The following is a 27,460-nucleotide window of genomic DNA, read 5'->3' as shown; positions in this document are numbered from 1 at the left end:
AAACCATGCCCCATTTTTGGTTTCCCAAAAGTTGGATTCAATTTTACGAATCGGTTGAGCGAAACTCATTGATGTACGGTTTGGCCTCTAGACTTCGATGTCCGTGTTTCAGAAAAAGTTGCAGGTATGTCAAAATCAGATATAATCATTTTATATTAGGACAATTCGAAAAAAATCTTTATCATTGAAAATGAACTCAACCCCATTCAAGTCTGTCAATTAGAATAAGATATAATTCAGATTGGAGAAACTTAAAATCGATAATTTGGAGTAATTAATTATAACTGAATCAGATATAAATATCTTGGTGAGATACGTTTGAGTTATTATTTTGATATAAATTATATCAAGATGAGATATTTTGATATTCAATTTTTTCCTATCTGGATGAGTTATAATTTAGTACTCGTAGGATGTTAAAATATCTCAAATTATATCAAAAAATCTATACGATCATAGCTAAATTATATCAGTTTTTGATATGCTCCTATCAAGATTATATCTCGTTCAGATAGCATAGTTTGATATTGGACAGAACAAATTATATCAAAATTATAACTTATCAAGATATGAGTGCTTCGAGAAAATTTTCTAGTGGAAGGTCAATAAACCACATTATTTGATAAAACCATGCCCCATTTTTAGTTTCCCAAAAATTTGATTCAATTTTTTGAATCTGTTGAGTGAAACTCATTAATGTACGGTATGGGCCGTGGACTTCGATGTCCGTGTTTCAGAAAAAGTTGTACATATATCATAATAAGATATAATCATTTATTTTTGGGACAACCCGAAAAAAATCTATATCATTGAAAATTATCTCAACCCAATTCAAGTCTGTCAATCAGAATAAAATATATGATTCAGATTGGAGAAACTTAAAATCGAAAATTTGGAGTACTCAATTATAGCTGAATCATATGTAAATATCTTGGTGAGATACGTTTGAGTTATTATTTTGATATGCTCTCCCGATCAGAAGGGGAAAACAAAATTATATCAAAATGAGATATTTTGATACTGATTTTTTTTATCTGAATGAGTTATAATTCAGTACTCGTAGGATGTTAAAATATCTCAAATTATATCAAAAAATCTATACGATCATAGCTAAATTATATCAGTTTTTGATATGCTCCTATCAAGATTATATCTCGTTCAGATAGCATAGTTTGATATTGGGCAGAACAAATCCTATCAAAATTATAACTTATCAAGATAAGAATGCATCGAGAAAATTTTCTAGTGGAATGTCAGTAACCCACACTTTTTGCTAATAGACCATGCTCCATTTCTGGTTTCCCTAAAATTCGATTCAATTTTATGAATCTGTTGAGCGAAACTCATTGAAGTACGGTTTGGGCCGTTGACTTCGATGTCCGTGTTTCATAAAAAGTTGTACGTATATCAAAATAAGATATAATCATTTTATTTTAGGACAATCCGAAAAAAATCTTTATCAGTGAAAATGAGCTCAATCCCATTCAAGTCTGTCAATCAGAATAAGATATAATTCAGATTGGAAAACCTTTAAATCAAAATGTTTGAGTACTTAATTATAACTGAATCAGATGTAAATATCTTGGTGAGATACGTTTGAGTTATTATTTTGATATGCTCTTCTGATCGGGCTCCTGATCGGGGTAATATCAAACTATGCTATCTGAACGAGATATAATCTTGATCGGAGCATATCAAAAACTGATATAATTTAGCTATGATCGCATAGATTTTCTGATATAGTTTGAGATATTTTAACATCCTACGAGTACTGAATAATAACTCATTTAGATAGAAAATAAATTAATATCAAAATATCTCATCTTGATATAATTTTATTTCCCCTCCTGATCGGGAGGGCTTTGGTTTTTTTTCTACAAAGTTGTTTATCTCACCAAAATACACAACTTGGCAGAAAAAGTCAAAGTTTAACCATTTTTTCATAGAAAATATGTTGAAATTTAAAAAAAAGTAGCTTGAAAATCAGTACTTTCAATTTGGAACGTTGTAGGTAAGCCGATACGATTTGCATTTATGATTTTTTTTTATTATTGAATCCTTCTAGAAAGTATTTAGAGTAGTTTTTAAACGATTTTTTACCAAATATTCATCAAAATACGCACATTTCCGCAACACCAGCCTGTGCAGATTATATTTTTAAAAATTTAGAGGAACCATTTCCACCCAAAAATAGCGCGGAACTCCTAGCGTTTTTAATGTAGTTGCTTGTTGAAACTAAATATTTTTTTACCTAACAAAAAACTTAGAAACTTTCTTATTCTTTTATGATTATGAAATTGTTTTTAAACAATGTTCAACAAATTTTTTTACAAAAATACATATCGGATTTGGTGGAACATATTTCTCTAATATTGAAAATTAAAAAAAAACAATGGTTTTACGTTTCAAAATTATCGGTACAACCAGTTCAAGATTGACTTTTGCTCACCTAAGATCTACATGACAAGAGTTCAATTGGAAATGATTCCTCTAAATATCTAAAATAAAATCCGCTTAGGCTGGTGTTGTGATGAATATTTGGTTAAAAAGGTGGTTAACAATTACGATAAACGCTTTCTACAGCACTTCAGTAATTAAAAAACATCATTATTCAAGTCGTTTGGAATTACCTACAACGCTTCAGCTTCGAAATACTGGTTTTTTACGGTCGTTGTTTTTTTTTATTTATTTTTTTTTTTTTCATTTTTATCATATCTCCGCTAGATTGATGTTCTGTGCCAGTGTGCATTGTTATATTGTTAAAGAACTTGAATCTGTATATTGTTTGTGGGTGTTTGGTTTAAAGCTTAGCAAAAAAAATCAGTGTTAGTTCAAAATTAATTTTCGACTTGTGAAAATTTTCTTCATAAATCTTTAACTCCAAGAAATTTATTAAGTTCTGAAATGAATTTAATGATAGAGTTTTATTGCGTTTTGTTTATGATTATAAACAGTTTGAATAAATAAGAATAACCAAACAGTGTTAAACATTATTAATGAAGTTTGCAACCCATATTTAGCATGGTGAAATATTTGATGAATTTTTCTAAATTTAAAATAATAATATAATAATAAATATAATATGATAGAATAAATTTACATCAAAAATATCATCACACAAATGCTGCACTTCCTAACCAATATGACTTATATTCACTGTGTTTATTTTCCACAGAATTACAACGTCCAACGGTGAAATCACTGTAACCAAATCTCAAGCACCACAAACTCCACCCCTGCCAGTACAAAACAAAAATCATCCCGCGTCGATGCATTTCAATCCATCCATCTCTCCGCAACCATCCTCAATGGGCATCGGAAGCCATCATCATCATCAGCATCATCATCAACAACAGCATCAGCAGCAGCACCATCATCATCAATCGGGACGCTCCCCCCACCACCATGGAAGCTCAACGACGCCATCGGCCACGGCAACTTCGTCCTCGGCCAACAGCTCCGGAGTAGGGGTGGATTTGCATCTGCAATCATTATCCAGCAGCAGCAACAGCAAGGAGCAGCAACAACAGAAACCGTCCACCTCTTCTTCGATGATGAGGAGCACCTCGACGCCCGGTGTCATATCCCTCACGTTGGACGATGTGATGGATTCGAAAATTTCCACCCACTCGCTGGGCGGTTCATCGGCTTCTTCTTCTTCTGCGCTGTCACTGTCCAAGCGTCACCGAAGTCTGACGCCCCCGCCACGTGCCAAACTGAGTCCTGATGGGTCCGGATCTATTCAACTGTCCCAAGATGATGACGACGGTGAAGACGTCGAGGATGGAGACGAGGACAACAGCTCTGGCCATCATAACAATAACAACAACAACGACCTGGAAGACTCTCCAAGTAAGCCCCGATAAGGTTTCGTTTTAATTCCGATTTTAAGATCACAAACACTCAAACACAAATGATAAACACTCACAAGTCACTGTTAAAAGCGAGAAAGACAAAAAAAGACAATTATTAACAATACGGTCCTGTTGAGGAACTGCGCTGTATCGCTGCCAAGTTAAATACTTCTTATTGAGGCAATTATAGCTAATTTAGAGCAATATAAGTGGATGATGCTCATTCGCGCTCTCGCATAATGTTTAACATCTTCTGCGTTTGATTGGTGAAGCGAGAGGAAGATGGGATGAGGATCGATTCCTTCTTGATGGGGTTCAAAGTTTTCCCTCATCATCGTTTTTATTCTGGTTGATATTGCTGATGTCACACAGAGTGTGACGGTGTAGAAAAACAGTCACATTTAAACCTAGTTAGATGCCACTTTCTCATTGTTTGAAGGCATTAGCAGTTCGCAGTATACTAATAATGGTCGATTGGAATCCAGCATCCAGTAAACAACAGCAGGGCCGCGCGTTCCATGAATCGACTTCACCACGGGAAGACGACGACGAAATGATTTTTTTCAATTTCCGAGTCAATTAATTTGACATTCTCCATTAACGCTTAATTTACGCTAAACAGTTGCTTAAGTGCGGTACTGCTTTGCTTTCGGAATTATATTCCGTATCTGGAGCGCGGATGACGACGAGATGTGGCGTCAAGACTTTGTGCCGACCGATGGCGACGGCGTTTCGAGAACATTATTGTTTCTATTCGCCTTCTCAGGGCGTAGATTTAGAATTCTGCCCGGCTGATGTGTGTTTATTGCTGGTTATTAGTTCTCATCATTGGAATCAATTGATTATATTGATTTCCTAGCATTGGACAAATCGTGCAAGGAATGAGCTTACAGTTTGCTGTATTGGTTGAAAATGTCGTTATAATGAAAAATGAAAAAAAAAAGAATGAATTTGACCAGGCCTTCAAATGTCATCCAAAAGAAAGTCGGGATCATTACAGTTGCATAACATTCCCATTGATTGACATTGACGATCATCCAAAAAAAAAAATGTTACACGACTGAAGAAAATTTTGTTTAGTTTTGCAGTGACAGTCGCTCAGAAAAATGTCTTCGGATTATTCATTTCGATAACATTTTTGACTTGTAACAGTCGAATATTCTATTGATTCTTTAACTGTCGGAATGATATTTTTGAATTTTAAATTGCGTGAATGCTATGGGAAAATCAAGAAAATTTTATGATTTTGACGGTCATAAAGTTCATAATTACGAGCGATCAAAACTGAAGACTGAAGGGAACAAATCGATTTCTAAGACGGACATTTGGTATCTTGGCAGTTAGATGAACTAGTCATTTGGTGCTAGCTTGGTACCTATGGCCAAGCCAGGCCAAAAAAAACAAAATGATCAGATTTTTGCGACACATGAATCGAAAGCTCTTGACATCTCGACCTTGTCGCTGTGAAAGAATAAATTGTCACATAGTTCGGGTGAATCATCATGATCATGATCAGGCTTGGCAAAAGTCATCGTCATGAGGCGTGAAGCTGTGACTGTGAAGCCTCTTGGTCCGTCAAACTCAATTGACTGTTCCTTAACGACCAGTCACTTCGTTTGCCAGTCATTCATTCCCCAGTCATTTGAAGCTAAAAGAATGACCTAATCAGGCAATCGCATTCAAACGACCGGTGACGAAAAAGAAACGCATTTATTATTATTGTTGCTCCTGCCAGCAAGCCGAAGACGAAAAAGAAAAGAATTTATTATTATTGTTGCTTCTGCCAGCAAGCCCGTTTTCGGTTTTTTATTGCTATTGTTGCTCTCTGCCAGCAAGTCGTTCAATTAGTTGTACCTGCCGTCATCAGCCGATCGAAGTGTGAAGAGATTTGCCAGTCACTCACAGGAGAAATTTTGACCTTGTGTAGGAGCTTCGCCAGTCGATGATGGAGAAATGTTGATTGTTGTCATGCTTTATCCGTCATGCGAGTAGTGAGGCTCCGTCAATTGAGAACAGTGCCAGTCGTTTGATGGAACAAAACTAGTCAGATCAAGCGTGACGGGCGAAATTTACCATCACTGATCATGATCATTTAGATTTTTAGGTTCCGGAACTGATCGGATTATCCAGTCCACATGGGCAAAATCTCACTTCCAACAACTTTATCAATCCTAAATAAAACAAGCAAGGAACCGTTGCGGCCATCAGCTTTTACAGGTCGCGACATTCATTTTTATTACATTTCTTTGAGATTCCTATAAATGTTACGATTATGATTCTGTGACATTCAAAATGTTAAATGTCGCCATAACATTTGCTAATATGAATATCACCGTAGTAACGACCGTTTTTCCACTACTTAGCTAAACTTTTTTTTCCCATGACTATCACAATCTCACTGCAAGTTGAGAAATTCATCCCAAAAATTATTCAACGTTTCTCACGTGAATTTCTTAGCGATAACATTCAAAAAAATCAAAAAGGACATGACTGCGACGTACGTGATCGAACTGATGAATGTCGCTTTAGGCTTCGTAGAAATGTTAAATAACATTTTGACAGTTATCATCCCTGGATTTGACCAACAAAGACCATAGTACAATGGGGAAAAAAGTGTAAAACTAAAAAGAAATTCAATATCTTCCGTCCTACATGAACAAAATCTATTAAAATATACTTTTCTTTAATAAAAATGTCTGGAAAATCGATTGGAGATAGTTTTAGACGCCGCACGAGCTGGCGATCTGAGATATAGTGCCTTTTAACCCCTAATTCCCCTATAAATATTTTGTAAAAAAGTCCAGAAAAACATTGATTTGGACTACAAAATTTTGAACAACAATAAGCATATTTTGTTTGATTTTTTTTAAAGAATCAAATGGCATTTTTTTCCTAAAGTTTCCAATATTTTCAATTAGTTCTGAAAAAAAAGCTTGAATGGAGGCTGTTTGAGCCACCCCATGCATTGTAAAATTAAGTTATTACCATTTCAGAAAAAGCTTGTTCAGACTGGAAAATTTTGTCCCGATTGAAACCTACATATCTAGTGTAGGGTTACCATACGTACTCTTTTAAGAGTACATGTACTCTTTTTCGGTCGAGAAATGGGTGTGAAATTTTACCGAATGTACTCTTTTTTGTTGAAAGAGATTTGATATGTAAAACCTACGTATTTCTTCCATTTTATAAGGAGAAAAAAATCAGACGAGATAAGTCTATTTTTGTACAAAGTTTTCTAGTTCAAATCAGTGTTTTTCTTGATTGTCTACAAAATATAGAGAAATTAAGGATTGAAAAGGTACTATACCTTCGTTCGTAAGCTCGTGTGGCGTCTGAAACTACCCAACCAAAAGTCATACATTAACTTGAATGAAGGCATTGATAATTACATATCGGCTGACAAAAAGAATCAACTTCCTAATTCCCTTTAGTGAACTTTATGTACTCATTAATGAACTTGAAAGTTGCAAAAGTAATTAATATGTACGTTGTATTTGACTTGCTTTGTCCGACTCCCACCAATTCGCACCGCCAATACAGTTACATCAATGGAACCGGTATGAAATTTGCTTACCTTTGCATTTAGTTTTATTGCCTAAACCTCATGTTAACATACTCAAAATCCAGTGAAAAGCTGAATTTAGGTGTAGGAATTGTCTCAGAAAATCCAAATTGATAAAAAGTTCGAAAAACAGCTACCTTTGAAAAGTCCTCAAAAATTTTGTATTTCGTCGTAACTGATGTTATGAAATCGCTTGGTACATCTTTTTACCTGAAAGTAATCACATTTTCGTAGGTAATGGAAAGAATAAGAGAAACCAATTTCACCACGGTGAACATGATGAAATCTGCCACGCGCCGTTGTACTGAAGCGGAGATTGCAGGTTTAAGTCCTGCCGGTGAGCCGTTGTATCTTCTTCGAAAAAATTATGATATTTACGGCTTATGTTCTTTCGTTCTTTGATACGTCATGTTTCTCTAATTCCTTCCATCACCTACGAAAATGTTTGTATTTCGTTTTTCAAAATTCTAAAGATGCCAAAATGTGACAAATTACGTCAACTTTCCATTTACTTTTTTATTTTTTTTCTACTGTAACAGCCATGGCGGTTGATTGATCGAAAAGTACGGGTTTTACACAACTTTTTTACATTTTCTATGACCATGATCTTAAAAAAAAAAATAAAAACAAAAATCCATACATGCAATATATAGCTTCTAACTTTAGCTTTCTCAGGCACTAAGTGAATTTTTTTTCGAGCACCTTATAACTGATTTACAACCTTTTTCCTGAAGCATATTTTTTCATAAAAAATTTTTTGGACTTTAAACCACTTTTAAAAAGTTGATTGTACCTGAAAACTGTCCGAGAAACATATTTGAGTCACGTTAGAAGCTTTTGAAAGCTATAAATTTTGTAGAAATCGGTTGAGAAACAAGAGAGTTTAAGCGAAAACAGTGTAAGCCGTCATTTGACAGCTCGCGGTATGAATAGGTATATAGGGTAACGGACTTATTTTGGACCAGTGGACCAATTTTGGACCACCTCGTCTTGCTCTCTTAAAAAACAAATAATCATGATTTTATTTATTTATTTATTTAACAATCTTTGCAGATGCTTCAAATTATTTACAGAGATAAAACTAACTTATCCTAGATTTAAACACAGATTTCGACAAATTAAAATCAAATTCACTAGCAATTTCGTTGAATTTTGCACAACATACATCTAAAGGATTGTTCTGACCATATAGAGTTCGTCGGTGAGAAAGTCTTAACAATTCCTGCGACCGGGTCGTTCTTAAAGGAGCATTAAACGGCAGGAGCGACAACAATTCCGGACAATCCACGTTATTCTGAATGATGTCGAAAATGAAGAGGCGTTGTAGGAAAACGCGCCTTGATTCCAGCGTCGGTAGATTTAGTAGTAAGCACCGTTGTTCGTAAGGCGGGAGCTCAAATCCGTTGTTCCATGGTAGCTGACGTAATGCGTATCTGACGAAGCATCGTTGTACTTTTTCGATTTTCTTTGATTGTACCGCCTGATATGGTGCCCAAATTTGCACTCCAAATTCTAGAATGCTGCGCACAAGAGCACAATACAACGATTTCAGACTATAGAAATCACTGAAATACTGCGTGTTCCGTCGTATGAAGCCAAGAACCGAAAAACCTTTGGCTACTGTCGTGGAAATATGCTGAGAAAAACTGAGCTTGCTGTCCAAAGTAATACCAAGGTCCTTGACGACCGATGTGCGATTCAGGATAGTCGTTGACATGTTGTACTCAAAACTAATAGGCCTTCGTTGTCGAGTGAACGTAATGGTAGTACATTTGGTTATGTTGGGAGCCATACCGTTCTGATTACACCAAGTGAGAAGACAGTCAATGTCCTTTTGGAGAGCGCAGCAATCGACTAACGAGGAGATTGTTCGGAAAATTTTGAGATCATCGGCGTACATCAGTTTTTCTGACTCAAGAATAGTATTCAAATCGTTGATGAAGAGGAGAAATATCAGAGGTCCCAGATGACTCCCCTGGGGCACTCCCGAGGTTATTTGAAACGGAGACGAGTTAACAGAGCCCAGTCGTACGAAAGCAGTTCGACCTACGAGGTACGAGTTAATCCAGTTGCAGAGCCAGTCCGGAAACCCCAATCGCCGCATTTTTTCTACAGCAAAATCATGCGGTACCTTATCGAAGGCTTTACTCAGGTCTACATATACGGCATCGACTTGTTTACGTTTATCTAGCCTGCCAACTAATTTCGAAACGTACGTCATGAGATTGGTGGTCGTTGATCTACGTTTCATGAACCCATGTTGATCTTCAGAGATGGTATGTTGCACAGTTTGATACATTAGCAAATATTGTTGGAGCCCGGGCACTTAATGTAATGCACTAGTTTTTTTTTTCATTATTAGTTGTTTTATAAGAGAGCTAGACAAGGTGTTCCAAAATTGGTCCGCTGGTCCAAAATAAGTCCGTTACCTTACGAGGTGTCGATATGTTTAGTGTTAAGTCACCCGGGCCCACTTTGCAGTATTGGACGCAAAGACAACTAAAACAAAGGGAGGAAGAAACGTGTGACAACAGTAGGGGAGGAGCGGGCTATATGCGCCTATTAAGCAGAACACTGATTTAATCAAATATCACATCGAATATGTGTACAAAAACTATATACACGTGTGCAGGCATCTGTTTTCTATACATTGGAGTAATTTTTATGTTAAAATTTTCTTCTGTTTCCAAGAAAACGATTTTATTATAAGTGTTGTCTAAAATGCCGAACCTCAAACCGTGCGGGCTAAATGCGCCTATTTATGTTTTGAACTAAATTTCTGTTTTTCTGGCAATATTTCAGTATAATTTCATTGAAACTGCTAGAAAGTAATAATTTCCGTACGACAAAGCTGAAGTTTTATAAAAATGTATGTGTATTATAATTTTATGGAATAAAACAAAAGTTAGGGTTGCCATACTTTTGAGGCAGTTCATCAATGAGAAAAACTTTATCAAATCTGTTTTTTAGATCTTCAATTCTCTTTGAAGATGTTATTCAGAGCTTAGATTGGAAGGTTCAATGATAAAAATCATTTATTTATCATATTTAACCTGTTATTTTAAGATGGAGGCATTTTACAAACATGATGGGGGCATACAAGAACACTCTATTATTCCACTATATAATCATTATTAAACCTCCTCAAAAGCTAAAATATGTTTTATTCCTTAATTTCATTTGAATAAGAAACAAAAACCATCCTAGTTTTTGTTTGAAGCTTCTTTACGTATAATTTTTAAAAGTCGAAATATTACATCAAAATGTATCAAAACCTTGTATGATTTTTTAAATTTTTTTGAGTTTGTAAATTCATAAAAATCTTTCTTGCCTTATGTTCTAAGCGTATCACCCTCAAAATGCATTGGTCAGATAAGCTGTCTAGTCAGCCATTTCATCAAACAGCCGTAGGGTCATTTAACCCGATAGGCCCATTTAGGAAACCTTTCCCCTACCATACGTTTTCATGATTATAAAGGATTTAAAGATTCACGTTGAAAGCACTTTTGCTAAAATTTACTGTGCTCTTTCATGTTGGCCCTTGTGAGTTCTACCTGTGGGCGAAAATGAGGTTTTTCTGCAAAAAAAACTAAAACAATGCAGTCAGTATAAATTGAATCAGTTGATAAATTGTAATATTTTAAATAACTTTACTGGACTTTAAATAAAACTATATGTTTCGGATTGTTGTGCACCAATCTCTTATAATGGACTTTGGTTATGACGCTTTTACTAGCTCTTGAAAATATAAATTGAAAGCATAGAGAAAAAAAATTAATACCGCCACAAAATCTTTTGAAACACAGTCTTCCAAAAGTTTTTGCGGAATAATGGGGAAAGTACACATCAATGGATGACACAGTATCCAAACAATTCCAATGTGTCGTCATGGATATGAATAATAACGAAAAAAATTATATCTTTTAATTACTTACCGCCAATTTAACTCTAGTATAAAAAATATCGGAAATCTCAAACCTGGAACATTGATCATAAAACGATCACATAAACTAATTGTGGGGTTCTAAGGCATAATTGTAAAAATCCCCTTATTTGTACGACGATTTCTGGCGTAATTCTTATGCGTATCTCTTTTTTCCTTCCAGCCACTTGTTTTCAAATCATAATTGTTATCCCAACACATTTTATAAATTAAACTCGAAAATGTCTTTGACATTGTACTTCTTTAGTTGAAAAAGAAGGTTGAAAATGAATAAAACTCCTCTGTACTCCCCGCGGATTTCGGGGGATCACTTAACGTCTCTCCGTAAATTGATAAACAGTATTTCAACAGTGTGTTTCCTCTTTTAGCGAATCATTCAACCTGCTGGGGGTGGACCAAATCAACGGAGAATCGGGTCGGGCACAAACAATGAAATATGCAACTATTGATCACTATGCATTATCCACTCATCCAAGAAAAAATCTTAATTTTCTAATAAGAAACTACTCAATTTTCAAAAATTTATTTTCACCGCGCTGGAGCAAAATAAAAACACGTGCAATACAAACAAACAATCGCCTACTTCTCCAATACAAAAAATGAATTAGAACAAATATTCAAAGGAGCAAAAGGACTTTAAACCTATTCGTGAGAAATTCAACTGTTTTTCTGTTCAAAGACTCCTGCTAACTCCCGCTGTCGGGCAGTATCGCTACGGGTTTTGCTTAAAATTCGTTCTCCTGATTCATTTTAAATGTAGGTACCGTATTATATGTAAGGTATATTTGTTGCCGGCACCAGCATTTTTTAGCCTAATAATTTCAACAAAAAACTGGGTGTTTAATTCGATATTCTTAAGCAATTTTGCTCTAAAAAATATATCTGTCGCTAGACTCCAGTAGTGGATGGAACGTATCACTTAAAATGACCTCTGCGGAAATCACTGAATTAAAATTTGATTTGACAGTTTTCGTCTGGAGCGCCTGCGTCTACTGGAGCAGGAGAAAAGTCCAGCGCAGCGCGTGATTGATTCCTTATGTCTCCTCCTTAGTCTTGTGAAAGACATATCTATCTAAAACCATTAGTGAATTGAAGCACATAATTATATGAGAATTAGCGGTCTTCAATAAGTGGAACGAAAAACAGTGGAACTTTCTGAAGATAGTTCAAGCTAAATTGAGCAGAAAAATTATTTTTTTCGCTTTTGTGCCAAACACTGATTGTGCCAACAAATGTGCCCGGAAACACACAATGAAAGAGTTGCGATTTTTTTTCTCTTTCTCATTCGACGCACTCGGGTGTGTTAAACCCTGCTCACGACACACAATTACAAACAAACACCTTCAAGTTACATCCAACTTAAACTAAGAAGATATTATTTCTAATAATCTGACTTCCGTCCATCCAGACGAGCTGACGATCAACCAGACCAACTGCAACGTCGTTGACGGAATCGATCTGGAAGACATCAAAGAGTTCGCCAAAGCATTCAAGCTACGCCGTCTTTCGCTGGGGCTCACCCAAACCCAGGTCGGCCAAGCCTTGTCCGTCACCGAGGGACCAGCCTACAGCCAGAGCGCCATCTGCAGGTAATGTTTCCGATGTTCCCCTTTTACCCCCGATTGTATCTTTGCGCATTATTTCTCTGTAATTGGCATCTACTATTGTTTCGTTTAGTGAAAAATACTGTATCTCGAAATTCTCGCATTCGGCAAATGAAACAGAAAATGTGAAAAACGGTGCCAGGACATTGTTCTTTCTTGTTTATGTTTCATTTTTCATTGTATTTTTTTCTGTTTCCAAGTCAGCTATCATACTGCTCACAACTTTTGCGAACTAGTGGATTAATGTATTGTTATTTTTTCTATTCTTTTAATTTCATTCATTTCTTTTAAACAACATCAACTACAACAACAATAAAAAAAAATCTCACCAAACACAATCGTGCTGTTGAATATTTGTGTCATCCTCGTGTCACGCTGGGTCATGACGGGCAAAAAAAATCGCCATGGAACTCTATATGGAAATTTCACTCCGGGTGCATGATATCCATTCCTGGTCTTATCCGCGTGTCCACAAATAGTGCCCTCGCCGCTCAAATGTACTGTGCAGCCCAACTTTCGTCCCAGCAGCAGCAAATGTACGTATCTTCTTTCTCAAACTGCAAACAATATTCTTCTATTTAGTTCGCATTTCTGGATTTTCTCACTGGTAATCCATGTAGGAGGGATGTGTTGTTTTCTGTTCCTTTTTTTTTGCTATTATTTCTCCACGTCTGGTTTCGGTTTGCGCTTTTATTTACATACTTTTCCACCGGAGAGATTTTCCGCATTGACTTTTCGTTATTTTGCTGATGAAATCAAGCTTAATACTAGTTAATACTGCCCGGAGACAAACTTGCTGAAGGTAAGGCTGAGCTTGTTATTTTTGTTTGTTTCAAATGTATTTTAAGTTTATGACTGGTACATCGAATTAAACAGGTAAGTTCATTTGAAGGTTTGAAAAAATCGCATGTCGAATGTAACGGAAAAGTTTTATTATGAATTTTTACAATCGTTTTTAACTTTTTTGTAGATTTAGTCTTAAATTATTTTTCTTTTTCAAAAATTAGCCAGGGCATTGTTTTGTTTTTGATATCTGCATCGCTTGAATTTTATTTCTACACAAATTTCAGCATCATCGAATTTGGTTCACCTTTTTTCAATGTCCTGGCAAATTTTTAATCCCTAACATGTATGCAAAAAAGATTCGGGAGAACCGAATAATTTTTCTATTATGGATTGGCTGTTTTAAATTCAACCTCATTGGATCACTAGTTCTTAGTTTGAAAATCTCAAATCAAAATTAACTCAATGATTATGTCTACATATTGTTCTTTTTGTTTCTTTTGTATGTTTTCACAAACTTTAACCGACCATAACTCAAAATTTGACACCAACCTCATCTGCATCACCAAAATTCGAAAATCTTCCACACAACCACTCAACTACCAACAATCATACACACAGGTTTGAAAAGTTAGATATAACTCCAAAAAGTGCCCAAAAAATTAAACCCGTCCTGGAGCGCTGGATGAAGGAGGCTGAAGAGAGGTACTGTGATTTTAATACCGTCTTTAAAAAAAAACTACTCTTAACCCTTTTTAAACTAGAAAATTTCAGTCTCATAATTAAAATAAACAAATCACACTAATTTGAATTCCTCACACCTTTGCAGTCACTCGTCCCGGTTCAAGTCGAACCAGAATCACTTGACAGACTTCATCGGTGTGGAGCCATCGAAAAAGCGCAAACGACGAACCTCCTTTACGCCACAAGCGCTGGAACTGTTGAATGGTCACTTCGAGCGAAATACACATCCGTCGGGTAAGTTCAAGGAGATTCTTTGTTGAAATGTTTTCAATCTATTCTGAAGACTTGAATAATATAAACTAAATAAGATGTCTCATAAGACCGCCGCAGTTTTCGTGCGAAATAATTGTAGTTCATATATTTTCAAAGCTTCCATAACTTTAAATGTTATTTCAACATCTAAATTGGATGCTATTCAGAAAGCCTGATAGCACGAAAAATTTATTCGCTATTACACAAAACGAAAATATTATTTTTATGCTCATGTCGCAAAAACAGTCGGAATAGCCAACGCGTTGGTTTGTAAATACATAGAGCCGTAATTAAAGCATTTTGTGGAGTGGTTTCAAGTGCTAGCAAGCAGAACCTGATGTTTTGAGCTTCTTTGCTTAGGACTCAAAATTTTAACGTTTAAACAATTGTTACTTTTTCGAGATAATCTTTCGCGTAGTTTTTTTTTTCAATCGAATCAAATCTGGAAGAATTGTGTAGCAGAATAGGCAAGCTCAACCTTTGGTTATTTCTCCACGGCCCATGTGTTTTTGAGACCTCTGATAATCGTGAAATAATCGTGTCAGCTTCTTCTTGCGTATCAATTCTTTCAGGGATTGCAGGTAGGGTCAAACAAGTGATGGCATCAGCTTCAGCCATATCGAAAAAGTAATTTTTGACATTCTTTGACAGCTGAGGACAGCTCTTGACTTATGGTAGCGGTGTCTGGATATCCATCACAGATCAGGAGAAAAATTTGGAAGCATATAAAAATTGTTACTCAAACCAATTTCAACGAGATGGTATTATCTTCTCAGGTATAGTTTTGATATCAAAATATTCGTTTCGGTCGATTCTGAAAAAAAAAAATACTTATAATATCTCATTTTGAAAGAAAAAAAATGGAATATCAGAATATCTCAACTTGATAAAATATTCTATCAAATCTCCTGATCGGATATCCACTCACTTGTATGCATGAACTCCAAAGCATCCAAAAGTTTGGATGTCACTTAAAGGACGAGCTCAGGAGTTCACATACAGCTGTACAAAAGTTCCGTGGAACATTTTTGCTGTTGAAAATGATATGTTTTAGGTCCATGAAACTTTACTCATTATCAAGTTCAGCCAAAAATCATTATCGCATTATTATGCCCCATATAAGCGAATCACTGATTTCCTATGTATTCTAAACGGTGATACGGTAAAAATTTGGTCAAGGGAAAACGCGTGTAAATCGGTGAAATCGTTTATTTAAAAAATCAAATTAAATTTCTTATTCAAGTTTCATTAGTATAAAATTCAGAAAAAATATTCAGTTACGCTTCCGCTTTTCCAAATCCGAATAGCCGGGCTTTACGCTTAACCCCTGCCATCAGATTTTGTACAGCCACCTTGTCCACCTTCTTCGCCGCAGAAAGCCAGTTTGCCTTGAACTGCTGCTCGTCTTTAGCAATTTTTTTGGTCTTCTTTAGGTTCCGCTTGACAATAGCCCTGTGTTTCTCAATTGGGCGGAGCTCTGGCCTGTTGGGAGGGTTCTTGTCCTTGGGAACCACGTTGTTGGCGGCGTACCACTCCATGGCATTTTTACCGTAATGGCAAGATGCCAAATCCGGCCAAAACAGTACGGAACAACCGTGTTTCTTTAGGAAAGACAGCAGACGTTTATTCAAACACTCTTTCATGTAAATTTCTTGGTTGACAGTCCTGGAAGCTATGAAAATGCTGCTTTTCAAGTCACAGGTACAGATGTTGTAAAACCAGATATTTCTTCGCGAACTTTGACAGTTTCATGTGCTTGAAAATATCTGCTACCTTTCCCCTTTTCTTTTGCCGTAAAAAACTCCTGTCCCGGAAGCTGCTTGTAGTCGGCTTTGACGTAGGTTTCGTCGTCTATCACCACGCAGTCAAATTTCGTCAGCATCGTCGTGTACAGCCTCCGGGATCGCGCTTTGGCCGTCGTATTTTGTTTATCATCGCGATTTGGAGTCACTACCTTCTTGTAAGTCGATAGTCTGGCTCGTTTTTTGGCTCGATGCACGGTTGTAGATGATACACCCAGCTAATTTGCGGCATCTCGGAGAGAGAGATTAAGGTTTCGGTTGAAACCGGCAACTCTCTTTGTCGTCTCAGCGGTTTCCGGTTTTCGATTTCCCCCCGATCCAGACTTCCTGGTTGTCGACAAACGTTCCCCAAACGCTTTGATTACATTTGTAACGGTTGATTTGGCAACTTTTAGCGATTTTACCAGCTTTGCGTGCGAGTAGCTCGGATTTTCGCGATGCCCGAGCAAAATTTTGATACGCTGCTCTTCTTCCTTGGACGGCATTTTGACAACTGAATAGTGAATTCCGAAATCAAAATGGGAGCAACATTCTACACACACACGCCTTCAAAATGAAGGGTGTTCAGGTTTTTTAAATACAAAATTTAAAGAAATACGTCAAGTTGATATTAACCAAATTTTAACCGTATCATCCTTTACGCATGGGAGAGTGGGGAATCATGGGCCACTTTTTTTCGTTGTTCCATAACTTCTTTGTTATAAAAGATAAAATGAAAATAAAAAATGGTATGGTTTTCTACATTTTCAAGGTATCATAAGGTACTTTTTTAAAATTATTAATAAGTTATTTTCCCCAAATTCTGACTGTTTGAAAAGAAGCAATATTTTTTGGATTTTGAAAAATGGTGGGGAATCGTGGGCCACTAAATCCAAATTGACCAAATAACATGCAAAGTTTATGAGTTGACCCAAAACTGTGATTTCCAAATTCATTTCTTTATTTTAAAGCAATTTCAGACGATGAAATAAAAAAGAGAGCTGTGTATGATCGCATAAATTCCAAAACCTGGCTCGCGAACGTACATATATAGGATGGACAAAATATTTTTCATTACTCTTCATTAGGCATAAGAAAACTTTACAGATAGGGAAAACATATTTTAAGTTCTAAATGTGTATAAAAACATAAAAATATAGGTGGTTAAAGATGTGTGGCCCACGATTTCCCACAAGCTATGATTTGCAAATTGGTTACGTTTGTGTGACTTATTGATGTTTCATCAAAAATTCCTTTTCCACGTAAAAGATCAAGACAAAACTAAAATCATAAGCGTATGAGTATATTTTTGTTATGAACTTTAGGTTCCCCATCGAGGCAATTAGCGTGTGTATTTTTAATTATGGAATTAAATTTTTCTAACTTTTTTAGCTTGATAAATAAATGAAGCATATGATGCGTTTTTAAGTCAACAATATATAGAAATATATGCTAACTCAAAGCGACGACGATGACAATTGGTTCGAGATTTTTATCTCAACACACATCTGAGACATTCAAAGTGGCCCACGTTTCCCCATGGCCCACGATACCCCACTCTCCCCTACATTTTGTACTTAAAACGACTGTAGGGGAGAAACGGGCATAAAGAGCGCCCGGGGCATAGTAAGCACTCCTCTTTTCTACAAAAGTTCGTATTTTCTCAAATAAATTTTTATGAAGATTAGTTTCGTACTTCCTATAGTAGTAATTATTCAGCCAGAAAAATACGCACTGTTACATAATGTACATATTGTACCTCAATTTGCAACATTTACATAACACAACACTGAATCAATTTTTAATTTAATGTATCGTAATAAAGTTATATTTTATTGATTACAAAATGATGATGACATAAATTCTCGCATCTTAAGCTAGTTTTTTTGAATTTTTTATTTTTGTATAAAATTTGAAAAATCGAGCAATAAATGTACAAATTTTAACATATATCGAGGCCGAAAAAACACTATCCAGTATGACGGATTGGCTTGATACTACAAACTTTTTACTGGTTTCCTCATGCAATACCAACACTGTTGGTGTAAAAATATTTTTCGAACTATCACCAATTTTTTTAAATAAATATTTTTATAATTCAGTTTGGTGTCTGGGGTGAAATGCAACAAAATGCAAATCAAAGAACCACCTTGTAAATCTCATTTCCATGTGCTGGAATATGAATGTTTTGCATCACGCGTTTGAAAACATTGAAATTTCATTCATCCAAACATTTATTTTTATGATTTAAGCTTGTAGAATTTTTCGTAGTATTATTTGACCCCTAAATGTATGTATTCCAGAAAAAAATTGAGAATAAGTATTTACAGACCAACAAATTACTGCAATTGGTGTTTTCATGTGTGATGGTCTTTAAGGCATCGCAAATATATTAAAAACTATAAATTTTCATGCGTGTTCATAAGATTTTCCAATAAAATCAAAGTTTTTTGCTAGTTACCTCATTTTCTAAGGAGGGTGAAAATCGGATGTTTTTAGAAAATTTAAAATAACTGAGGAAACCAATAATTTTTCTAACTACTCCAATTTGATGTCCCATCATTCTTAAAACTTTTATTGCATAAGGGGTAGGATTAGCTGTGAACATAAGTTTTTTAAAAGCCATTGAAGTTGAAAATTGTTGCATGTTGCCCCAGTTGACGGTAAGTTATTTGATTATTGGATTTAACATGAAGTCAGTTTTGCAAACACTCTACAAAACACGGCCCACTTTGGTGTCGTCAGATGAAAGTTGCATCATAAATTGAAGTATACAATGGTATTTTTTGCAAAATATTCGGTGATGCAAACGGTACTTTTAAACGCCAATTAATGATTATTTACAACTTTTCATGTTGAAGGTCATTACTTACTTTTTCAAAGTATTTTATTTGGCAAGCTGATAAAATTTCAATGCATTTTAATGTGCTATTTTATAATTTCCGTTAAAAAATGACAGAGCAATGTAGCTTTAAAATATGCTAACTCGAAAAATAAAGAAATCTGAAAAAATACATGTGTTTCTAAGTCGTAAAAATGAACCAAATTTTCAATTTTTGGTGACCTGAAGACTCCCGGCTCAAACCCGTCAAATAATAAAAAAAAATCCCCATTTCTTATAATCATTAATCCATTTCTCATTCCCTTTCGGTATGGTGCGTTCTATCTACTTGTTTTGACGTTCTACCCCGCGGATTGTTTTCTGTCTGTTTTAGTTTTTTACAAAAGTATAGGTCGCATTTTTATCCTATTTTTTTTTCTTTTTGATAAAACGTTAATCTGATCCCTGAAACTTCAAATTAATTCTTAAATAATTGCTATCGCTATAAATATCGATTATGCTAAACTGGTTCGTCTTGTACAGTTTTCCCCTAGCTCTATTATTCAGTTGACCACATCGAATTGAACTCACTACTAAATAGATTCTACGGCAGAAAAGGCTCATCGTGCCCCGATTAATGGTGCATTTACTGCCACAGGGGGGTCCTCATCATGCCCCTACAGTGGCTGATTATCAGCTTTCGACAAAAAAAAATTAAAATGCATTTTTAAACGTTTTTATCTTCTTTTTAATGTTTCAGCCAGTTAGGAAACAATGAACAGTAAACAATGATGTAGAACAGACCGAAAACCCACTGATCCTACAGACGATTAGACTGAAAAAACATCAAAATGGACTAATGAAAATTAAAAACAAAATTAAATAACAGATGTTTTCGGCTAAATTAACGCTCAAAAAAGATATTTAACTTTTTGTTCAATTTAAAAGATGATTCGCCGTTTTGAAAAATTAATGCTATTTTCAGCATATGATGATTGGCGAGCGTATGGATCGTAATAAAACATACCCATCAAAAGCATAGATTTCTTAAAACACGAGTGGCACATATTAGCCACATGGGGCGTTTTGTGGCCAAGCTATTTGTTACGAATTCCTCATTTTTCCAGCATCAAGTAGCTATCAAAGGAACGCAAGTCTTTTTTTACAACTCATCAGTTCGTAAAAAGTCTCTTTTGTACTCTTTTGAAAACTTGAAGGTTTTTAATTATGTAGTTCCAACGGGCATTCAAAAGCAACTTCGCAATATAGGAACTTTGAAGTAGATTCAAAGGCTTAACTCTACTTGTTTTGAACTTCAACCCGTGTTCGCATAAACAAACACATCGTTGCTTGGGAAACGACCATGTGAAGTACACGTTTAATTCTGGTAGAAGTTTTTTAAAATTTAAAAAAGGGGATAGAGAAAAAGTTAAGAACCGGAAAGTCGTTTTGGAGAAAATCATAACACCATTTGAAATCGTTCATGATGTTTACATAGAGCACTAAGTATTAAGCTCGTTTTTCAAGCGGAGAGCTCGGGTTCGAGGCTTGGTATGAACATTAGACTGAGTCGATTTGGGGTCATTTTTGAATTTCTCAAACCCTGGGGTCTTAAAAGCTTCGTTTTGGTCCAAAACTCATCCATGATTTTTTGCAGAATTTTTAAGCAACGTTTACATGAGTAAATTTGAACTTTTAGGTTTGTATGGGAAAATTGAATATTTTGTACTGAAAAATGAACATCATTTTTGTTTCTTCTGTGGAACCGAGCCTGCTGAAGGTTTTTGTGCCAATTTATAAATTTCTTGTAGGAAATTTTCCGCTGAACATCTTTGTCGAATATTATAACTTCGTATCTTTTAAGACAAAAAAGTTATTAGCTGTTTAACAGGTGTATGTTTTTTTGGATTGATAAACCATGAATTCAATCGACACCACTGCTTGTGCCCCACGAAGTATGGCATGAAAAGTGGTCTTGGAATGCTTCGCTAGGCACCCAGCAGTGGTGTCAATTGAATTTCTTGTTTATCAATGCCAAAAGACATACACCTGTTAAACAGCTAATAAATTTTTTGTCTAAAAAGATACGAAGTTATGATGTTCGACAAAGTTGTTCAGCGGAAAATTTCCTGTAAGAAATTTATAAATTGGCACAAAAACCTTCAGCAGGCTCGGTTCCACAGAAGAAACAAAAATGATGTTCATTTTTCAGTACAAAATATTCAATTTTCCCATACAAACCTAAAAGTTCAAATTTACTCATGTAAACGTTGCTTGAAAATTCTGCAAAAAATCATGGATGAGTTTTGAACCAAAACGAAGCTTTTAAGACCCCAGGGTTTGAGAAATTCAAAAATGACCCCAAATCGACTCAGTCTAATGAACATGCTATTTAAATGTTAGTTAGCGGACAATAAAACTTAAAGGCATTTGAATTTTGTTTGTACTGCTTATAAAAGTGCTTTTTGAAGCTGGTTGGAAGTCGTTTAACAATTTATGCAAACTTTTTTTCAACTTTAAAGTTGGTTTAGCTACTTAAAAATTAAGCCGAAAAGAAATTTTATAACAATACACGATTGAGCAGTTCAAACCTGATAGAGGAATGTTTTTCGAACTTTTGGTTGCTTGGGCGGTGGGCTGTTTATGAACATTGAAAGAAAAAAGTGATTTCATACATTCGGGGTTCTCAAGGAATGTAAAACCTCATGGCCCGCTAGCTACAAGGAGATTATAAATTTAATATAATACTTTCCGATCAAATTTTGATAGCTGAAGTCGGTAAATTCCAATCTATACCAATAAAAAGATTTCCATGACTTTGAGTAAAATCCTTATAGATTTTATTTTATTTATTTTATTCATTTTAAACGCATTTTGTTTTTCGCAGACTATGAAATCAAATAAAAAAATCGATACTGCAAATGTTTTACAAACTAAATTTTGCTCGAAACCTCACCTTCAATTTTACTTTGAACTTTCAGAAAATTCAAGATATTCTCACGATTAATAAAAAAAAACTGAAAATTCTCTGGAGCTGTATAGAGAGTATCATAAAATTTTTTTCATGTGACTAGCCGATTTAAACTTGTTGTGTATTACACTGCTCACCATCAATTTTTATATATAGTTATATGAGGATTCGTTATGATCATTTAGTAAATCATTTAAGTTATTTTTGTTTCGATAATAGTCCATCTTTTTGGCATTCGCGACTTTACATCAACGTTGCAGTTGGCGGACAGTTATTGAAAAATTTAACCGGTTCAACTATGTTCGATGTGTACTTTTGGGCTCGAACCCGCGGTATTTGGCTCAGGAGGCAACTGACTAGCCAACTGAGTTTTATCAAAAGCCCCATTTTAAAATGATTCTTTATTTTATTTTAAGAAGAAAAGTTAAAAATTTTGAAAAAGAAGTATCAACAGGAGTAAAAGCAATCCATTTAACAATAATTTATTAATTATCAGAGAGTTTGACATGTTATATATTGCACAGTTCAAGAAAAAAAATGTAACTAACCCTTCTCCTCCCTATTGGAGGAGTTCTTCTAACGGCTTTGTTGCCATCATTTTAATAAACGAAAACCGTGAGTGAATAAATAACGCTTTTTTGTCTTATTCCAGGAACGGAAATCACCGGTCTGGCACATCAGCTCGGATACGAACGCGAAGTGATCCGAATCTGGTTCTGCAACAAGCGACAAGCCCTCAAAAACACAGTCCGAATGATGTCGAAAAACTTCAAGATGGAAAGCTCTTAAGCTGGATCCGTTTTCGTTTACGTATTGCTTTAAGTTCAACAAAATAGAGACAACAATCGATTTGTGCCATTCTACAGTTGTTATATTTTGGATTTCTCCAGCAGCGCTAGTGCTTACATATACATAATACAAAACGTTTAGTCAATTTGAGAACTTGCTCCACACGAAAGCATTTGTTTTGTTTGTTTAGGTTTTAGAAGATCTTATTTCGAATAAATGATTACAACAAACTTTTGATTCATCATAAACGAGTGTCATTTAAGTTAAGTATTTTCATTTAGTGAATAGGTTAAAAACAAGCAACCAAAGTTCCTACAAATTAGTTTTAAGAATTGGTATATTGATATCGACGATGCTAATACTATTAGGATTTATTGTACGAAAAGCAAAGAATCGTTCACTGCATCCTCCAGAATATGATGAGCAAAAAACATTCTTTCTGTTTTAATCGTGATGTGCCAAAGAAGCTGCATTTAAATACAAATTTGTGCCATAATTTGATTTCGTCATGACAAACCCAGTCAATAATTCGATAATGTGAAATTTACATAATGAAATCTGCTTAACATTTACGAAAGTCCATTATAATTTCAATAAAGGATGTAGTGAAGAACAAAAAATTAAACCAATTATGAGATGCATTTGTAAAAAAAAACAAATTCTTAAAGAAAAAAAAACGACCCATAGAAATAAAACCAATTTATAAATTGATGTAAATCAAATTAAAAAGAAGAATTTTAATTGGTTGGAATATCTCATTTCAAAATTATTCAATTTCCTATTACAGACCAGTAAAAAGTCGAAATTATCAGTTCGACACCAGTTACTGATATTGAAATTAATTAAAAAATGTAATGTTCCAGAAACAGTCAAAAAATCGAGCAAAAATGTAGATAGTTTGGATGCAAGATGTTTAGCAGAAGCTAGCGGCCATGACACGGTTCAATTGATATATTTTGTCCAACAAGTAAAACTTAAGAGAATTTCATGTGTATCATAGACAACAGACTAACCATTCGCTGACACATGCCTCATAGAAACAAAACCAGTAGCAGTAAAGATGATGAATGTTTAGAAAGTATTTCGTCGGGTACTTGAAGAGAAAGCATACTTTTATGTGATATGTACGATAAATTCTTCACACAAATTAATATGATGAGGTGAATTCATAGACACTCACACAAAAACACACAAACACACACGCAAACTTAAATAGAACAGAAATGAACATAAAAAACAATTACTAACAATTTCGAAGTATCACGTGGACGTAGTGCACGATTGAATAGTAGAGTGTATCGATTGTTCGGTTGGTTTCGAACTGATCGACATCGATTTCGTGGTAAATATTATATAGATATCTAGCTGTATGGAATAATATATTGAAAAGTAATAAAAAAGATTCAAAATATATGGTTTGGGGCAACGTTTTCTTTTGAAAGAAATTCAGAACTACATATACCCTTAGTGACTTCAATACAGTATTTTGAACTGCATTCCAAGATTGAATCTTCGTGTGTTTCTTGGTTTAGATTCCTTAGCAGTCCATACAACATCGTGGTCCTTATATGTAAAGGCCGAACAACAATAAAAATCGAAAGATGGGCAATGATGCTGCATAAAACAAGGGGCTTATTTTTTTAACATAACTAATAAAATTTTAACTACAAAAACAAATGAAACTGTGCCTCCAGAGAATCTCTATTTTAAAAAAAAAACTATACCAAAACTAAAGGGGAAAGTCGGGTAAGACGGATACCCTAAGGTAGAATCGCAATAGAAAATCAGATAGGGTAGAAGCACTAGTTATTGAACAGGTACCAGATAATGAACACTAGTAAAACATTTACCGATTAAAACAATAATATACAGTAGAAAAATGAATCAAAATTCGTTGTGCCACTGTTGAAGCATTTTCTACCTATGTTCAAATTTTTATCAAGAATCTCGGACTCTTAAAGCCACAATCCCCGAAACTTGAATATGTGTTCAAATTTTGGCGTTGTTTTTTGACTGGATGAAGAAAACAGCCTATTTTTGATTGGGGGAAAAATTGGATAAAAGACAAAAAAACGTCTAAGATAATGATATAAGTGTTTTCAACTAAGTCTTTTTGAATGATTTCTTGAAGAGTAGCAGCCTTTATTATCCTTATTTTCTTAAAATTTAACAAGTTAAAGTGTTCAATCATTGGATCACAGAAAACGCCAATGTTTCAATTATTGAACGTTCAATCTTGCAGTACTCGTTTCGTAAAGAAATGCATGAACCAGTTATTGAACAAACATCGGTTGGTGTTTGGAAATGTAAACAAACTGTTTCTTGGTTGCTAGCTCAACCAAAATCGCCCCTGCAACGCATACTATCAAGCGAAATACCCCTGAATATATGCAATGATATTCAATGTTAGCGTGTTCAACAATTAGAACATTGCCTGTTCAATATTTGAATCATTGTGTTTAATCATTGGGACAAAAGTTATTTTGAATTAAAAGGCTTAAATAATAATTTCAAAACATATTTCCACGAAAAAAATATATCGATTCGAAGCAGAGAAATAAGCTTAAGCTACGCTATCAAATTTTTTTCAGAAAAACCTTTCGTTATTATTTATTGGCCACAAATGTGTTCAATCCCAAAGATGGTGTTCAATATATAGTGTTTTTACCCTTTTGCTTTTTTCATCGCAGTTTTCGTGCAGATGGGCAGTTTAGGTTGTTTGCTATCGCATTAACCATTTGAATAAGTAAATTTTCTTCATCAAGACTGTTTTTATAGCTATCTAAAACATGCTTACAAATTACACTTTTCAAAAATGGTCCGGTAAAACGGACACTGCTCAGCAAAGTTACATTTTGCCGCAAAAATTGCTGTAAAAGTAGATATTTTTGTAAGTTGAGTATTTGAAAACGTATTGACACCAAAATGGAACCAACTGGTCCGAGTTCAGAAGCGAAACAGTGTGGTTTCTGAATTCCGTATTTTATTGTTGCTTTTTTCACCAGAGATCCTATTTTAACAGTTTTAGTGGCCTGTTTGAGAAGCTGAGTGCTTTTAGACCGACAATTGCTCTTGTCAAGATCTTATAAAGGCATATGGAGGATCAAACCGATGAAACATTTAAAATACCTAGAGAAACTGATGTGTCCGTTTTACCCGACCTTGAGAAGTCCGTCTACACTCTACCTTTGAGAACGGTTGTAATTTTTGAAAATTTTGCGAGTTATCAACTATTCTATGAGGAGAGAAAATAACATCAAATGATGGATCCTCGAAGTTTTTGTTTGTTTTGTTTACTTTTAAACAAAGGGTCTCGAAAGTGTAGATACACTTAGGTAAACATATTCCCACCATTAGATTTGTGCCAAACATGGTAATTTTAGAAATATTCAAAGTGTCCGTTTTACCCTACTTTCCCATACATTTACTAAGGAAAAAAGTTGAACTGTCACATAAATCAACCTGTTTGCTTCTAAACGCTTTGATTTCATCAGGAATGGTGTTGTTTGTGACCTTTGCTAAAATAGATACTTCATGATTCCGAAATAACATTTATACTTACATTTGAAATATTTAAAACTCAAACCAAATTTTTCTCATTTTGAAACTAAATTTATAGGTTTTAAAACGTAGAAAAAAGTTTTCAGATATTTCAACTTTATACTAATGATTATCTGGAAAATTTTCATGTTGATTGAAGTTCCCAAATAACCATAAGCATTAAGCCATTATCAGCTAGAAATCACCATTTCTATTGCAAGTTAGTATTTTATCAACATTCATAATGCTGAAACGAAAGCATTTTTAATGCATAGAAGCAATAAAAAAAAGTGGTGTGTCCCGAACAGTACTTGAAGTACGGGGTTTTTCATCATCAAGAGTGATCGAAATGGTAAATCGCAAGGAAACATAAAGGCTGCTGCGGGATCCTCGGTTCGAGACTCATCAAAGGTTATTCATTATTCAATTATAGTCACTTTTCATTTCATAGAACCCTTCTTTAACCTTCCAAAGCCGTTCGCAAAATATTCGTTTCGAGGAAATTTGTGTTGTAGTTTGTTTTCGTTCTCCTGGCTGTAAATGTTAACCGATTTTGATGATATTATATTCAATGTGTAGGTATTTTATTCTAATTACTCAACATTTGAAAAAAAAAATCGATATGTAGTACCAGGTAATCAGAAACTGGTTCAGATAGTAGAAAGTCCGAAAAACCAATTTTATTTTTAAAATACTCATAACTTCTTACAGCTTTCCTTCATTTAACTTTTTCATTGATGTTTGAAATTGTCAAGAATCCATCTATCCGACAATGTATAGATATGTTGGGGCCCAATGAAAGTTTTGACCGCTATG

The 27,460-nt window shown here is 34.8% G+C and overlaps 1 protein-coding gene across 4 annotated transcripts in view; it reads left to right on the top strand.

Annotated features, from left to right (window-relative positions):
* The window catches only part of LOC129744116 (POU domain, class 6, transcription factor 2-like), a 366,294-nt gene extending 341,779 nt beyond the window's left edge, over nt 1-24,515 (top strand). For 2 of the 4 annotated variants that reach the window (XM_055736501.1, XM_055736504.1), the window contains 6 exons: nt 3,176-3,852; nt 12,768-12,948; nt 13,443-13,499; nt 14,368-14,451; nt 14,576-14,724; nt 22,968-24,515. In XM_055736501.1, coding sequence (XP_055592476.1) covers nt 3,176-3,852; nt 12,768-12,948; nt 13,443-13,499; nt 14,368-14,451; nt 14,576-14,724; nt 22,968-23,104 — 1,285 coding nt within the window. In that variant the 3' untranslated portion in view covers nt 23,105-24,515. The remainder of the gene's footprint in view (nt 1-3,175; nt 3,853-12,767; nt 12,949-13,442; nt 13,500-14,367; nt 14,452-14,575; nt 14,725-22,967) is intronic. The other 2 variants (XM_055736502.1, XM_055736503.1) reach the window with 2 other exon arrangements.
* The last annotated feature ends 2,945 nt before the right edge of the window (nt 24,516-27,460 follow it).

Source organism: Uranotaenia lowii, chromosome 2 (assembly GCF_029784155.1).
Source record: "Uranotaenia lowii strain MFRU-FL chromosome 2, ASM2978415v1, whole genome shotgun sequence".
NCBI classification, from domain to species: domain Eukaryota; kingdom Metazoa; phylum Arthropoda; class Insecta; order Diptera; family Culicidae; genus Uranotaenia; species Uranotaenia lowii.
The sequence above is the reverse complement of the archived record's forward strand: the minus strand, read 5'-3'. Positions and strand labels throughout refer to the sequence as shown.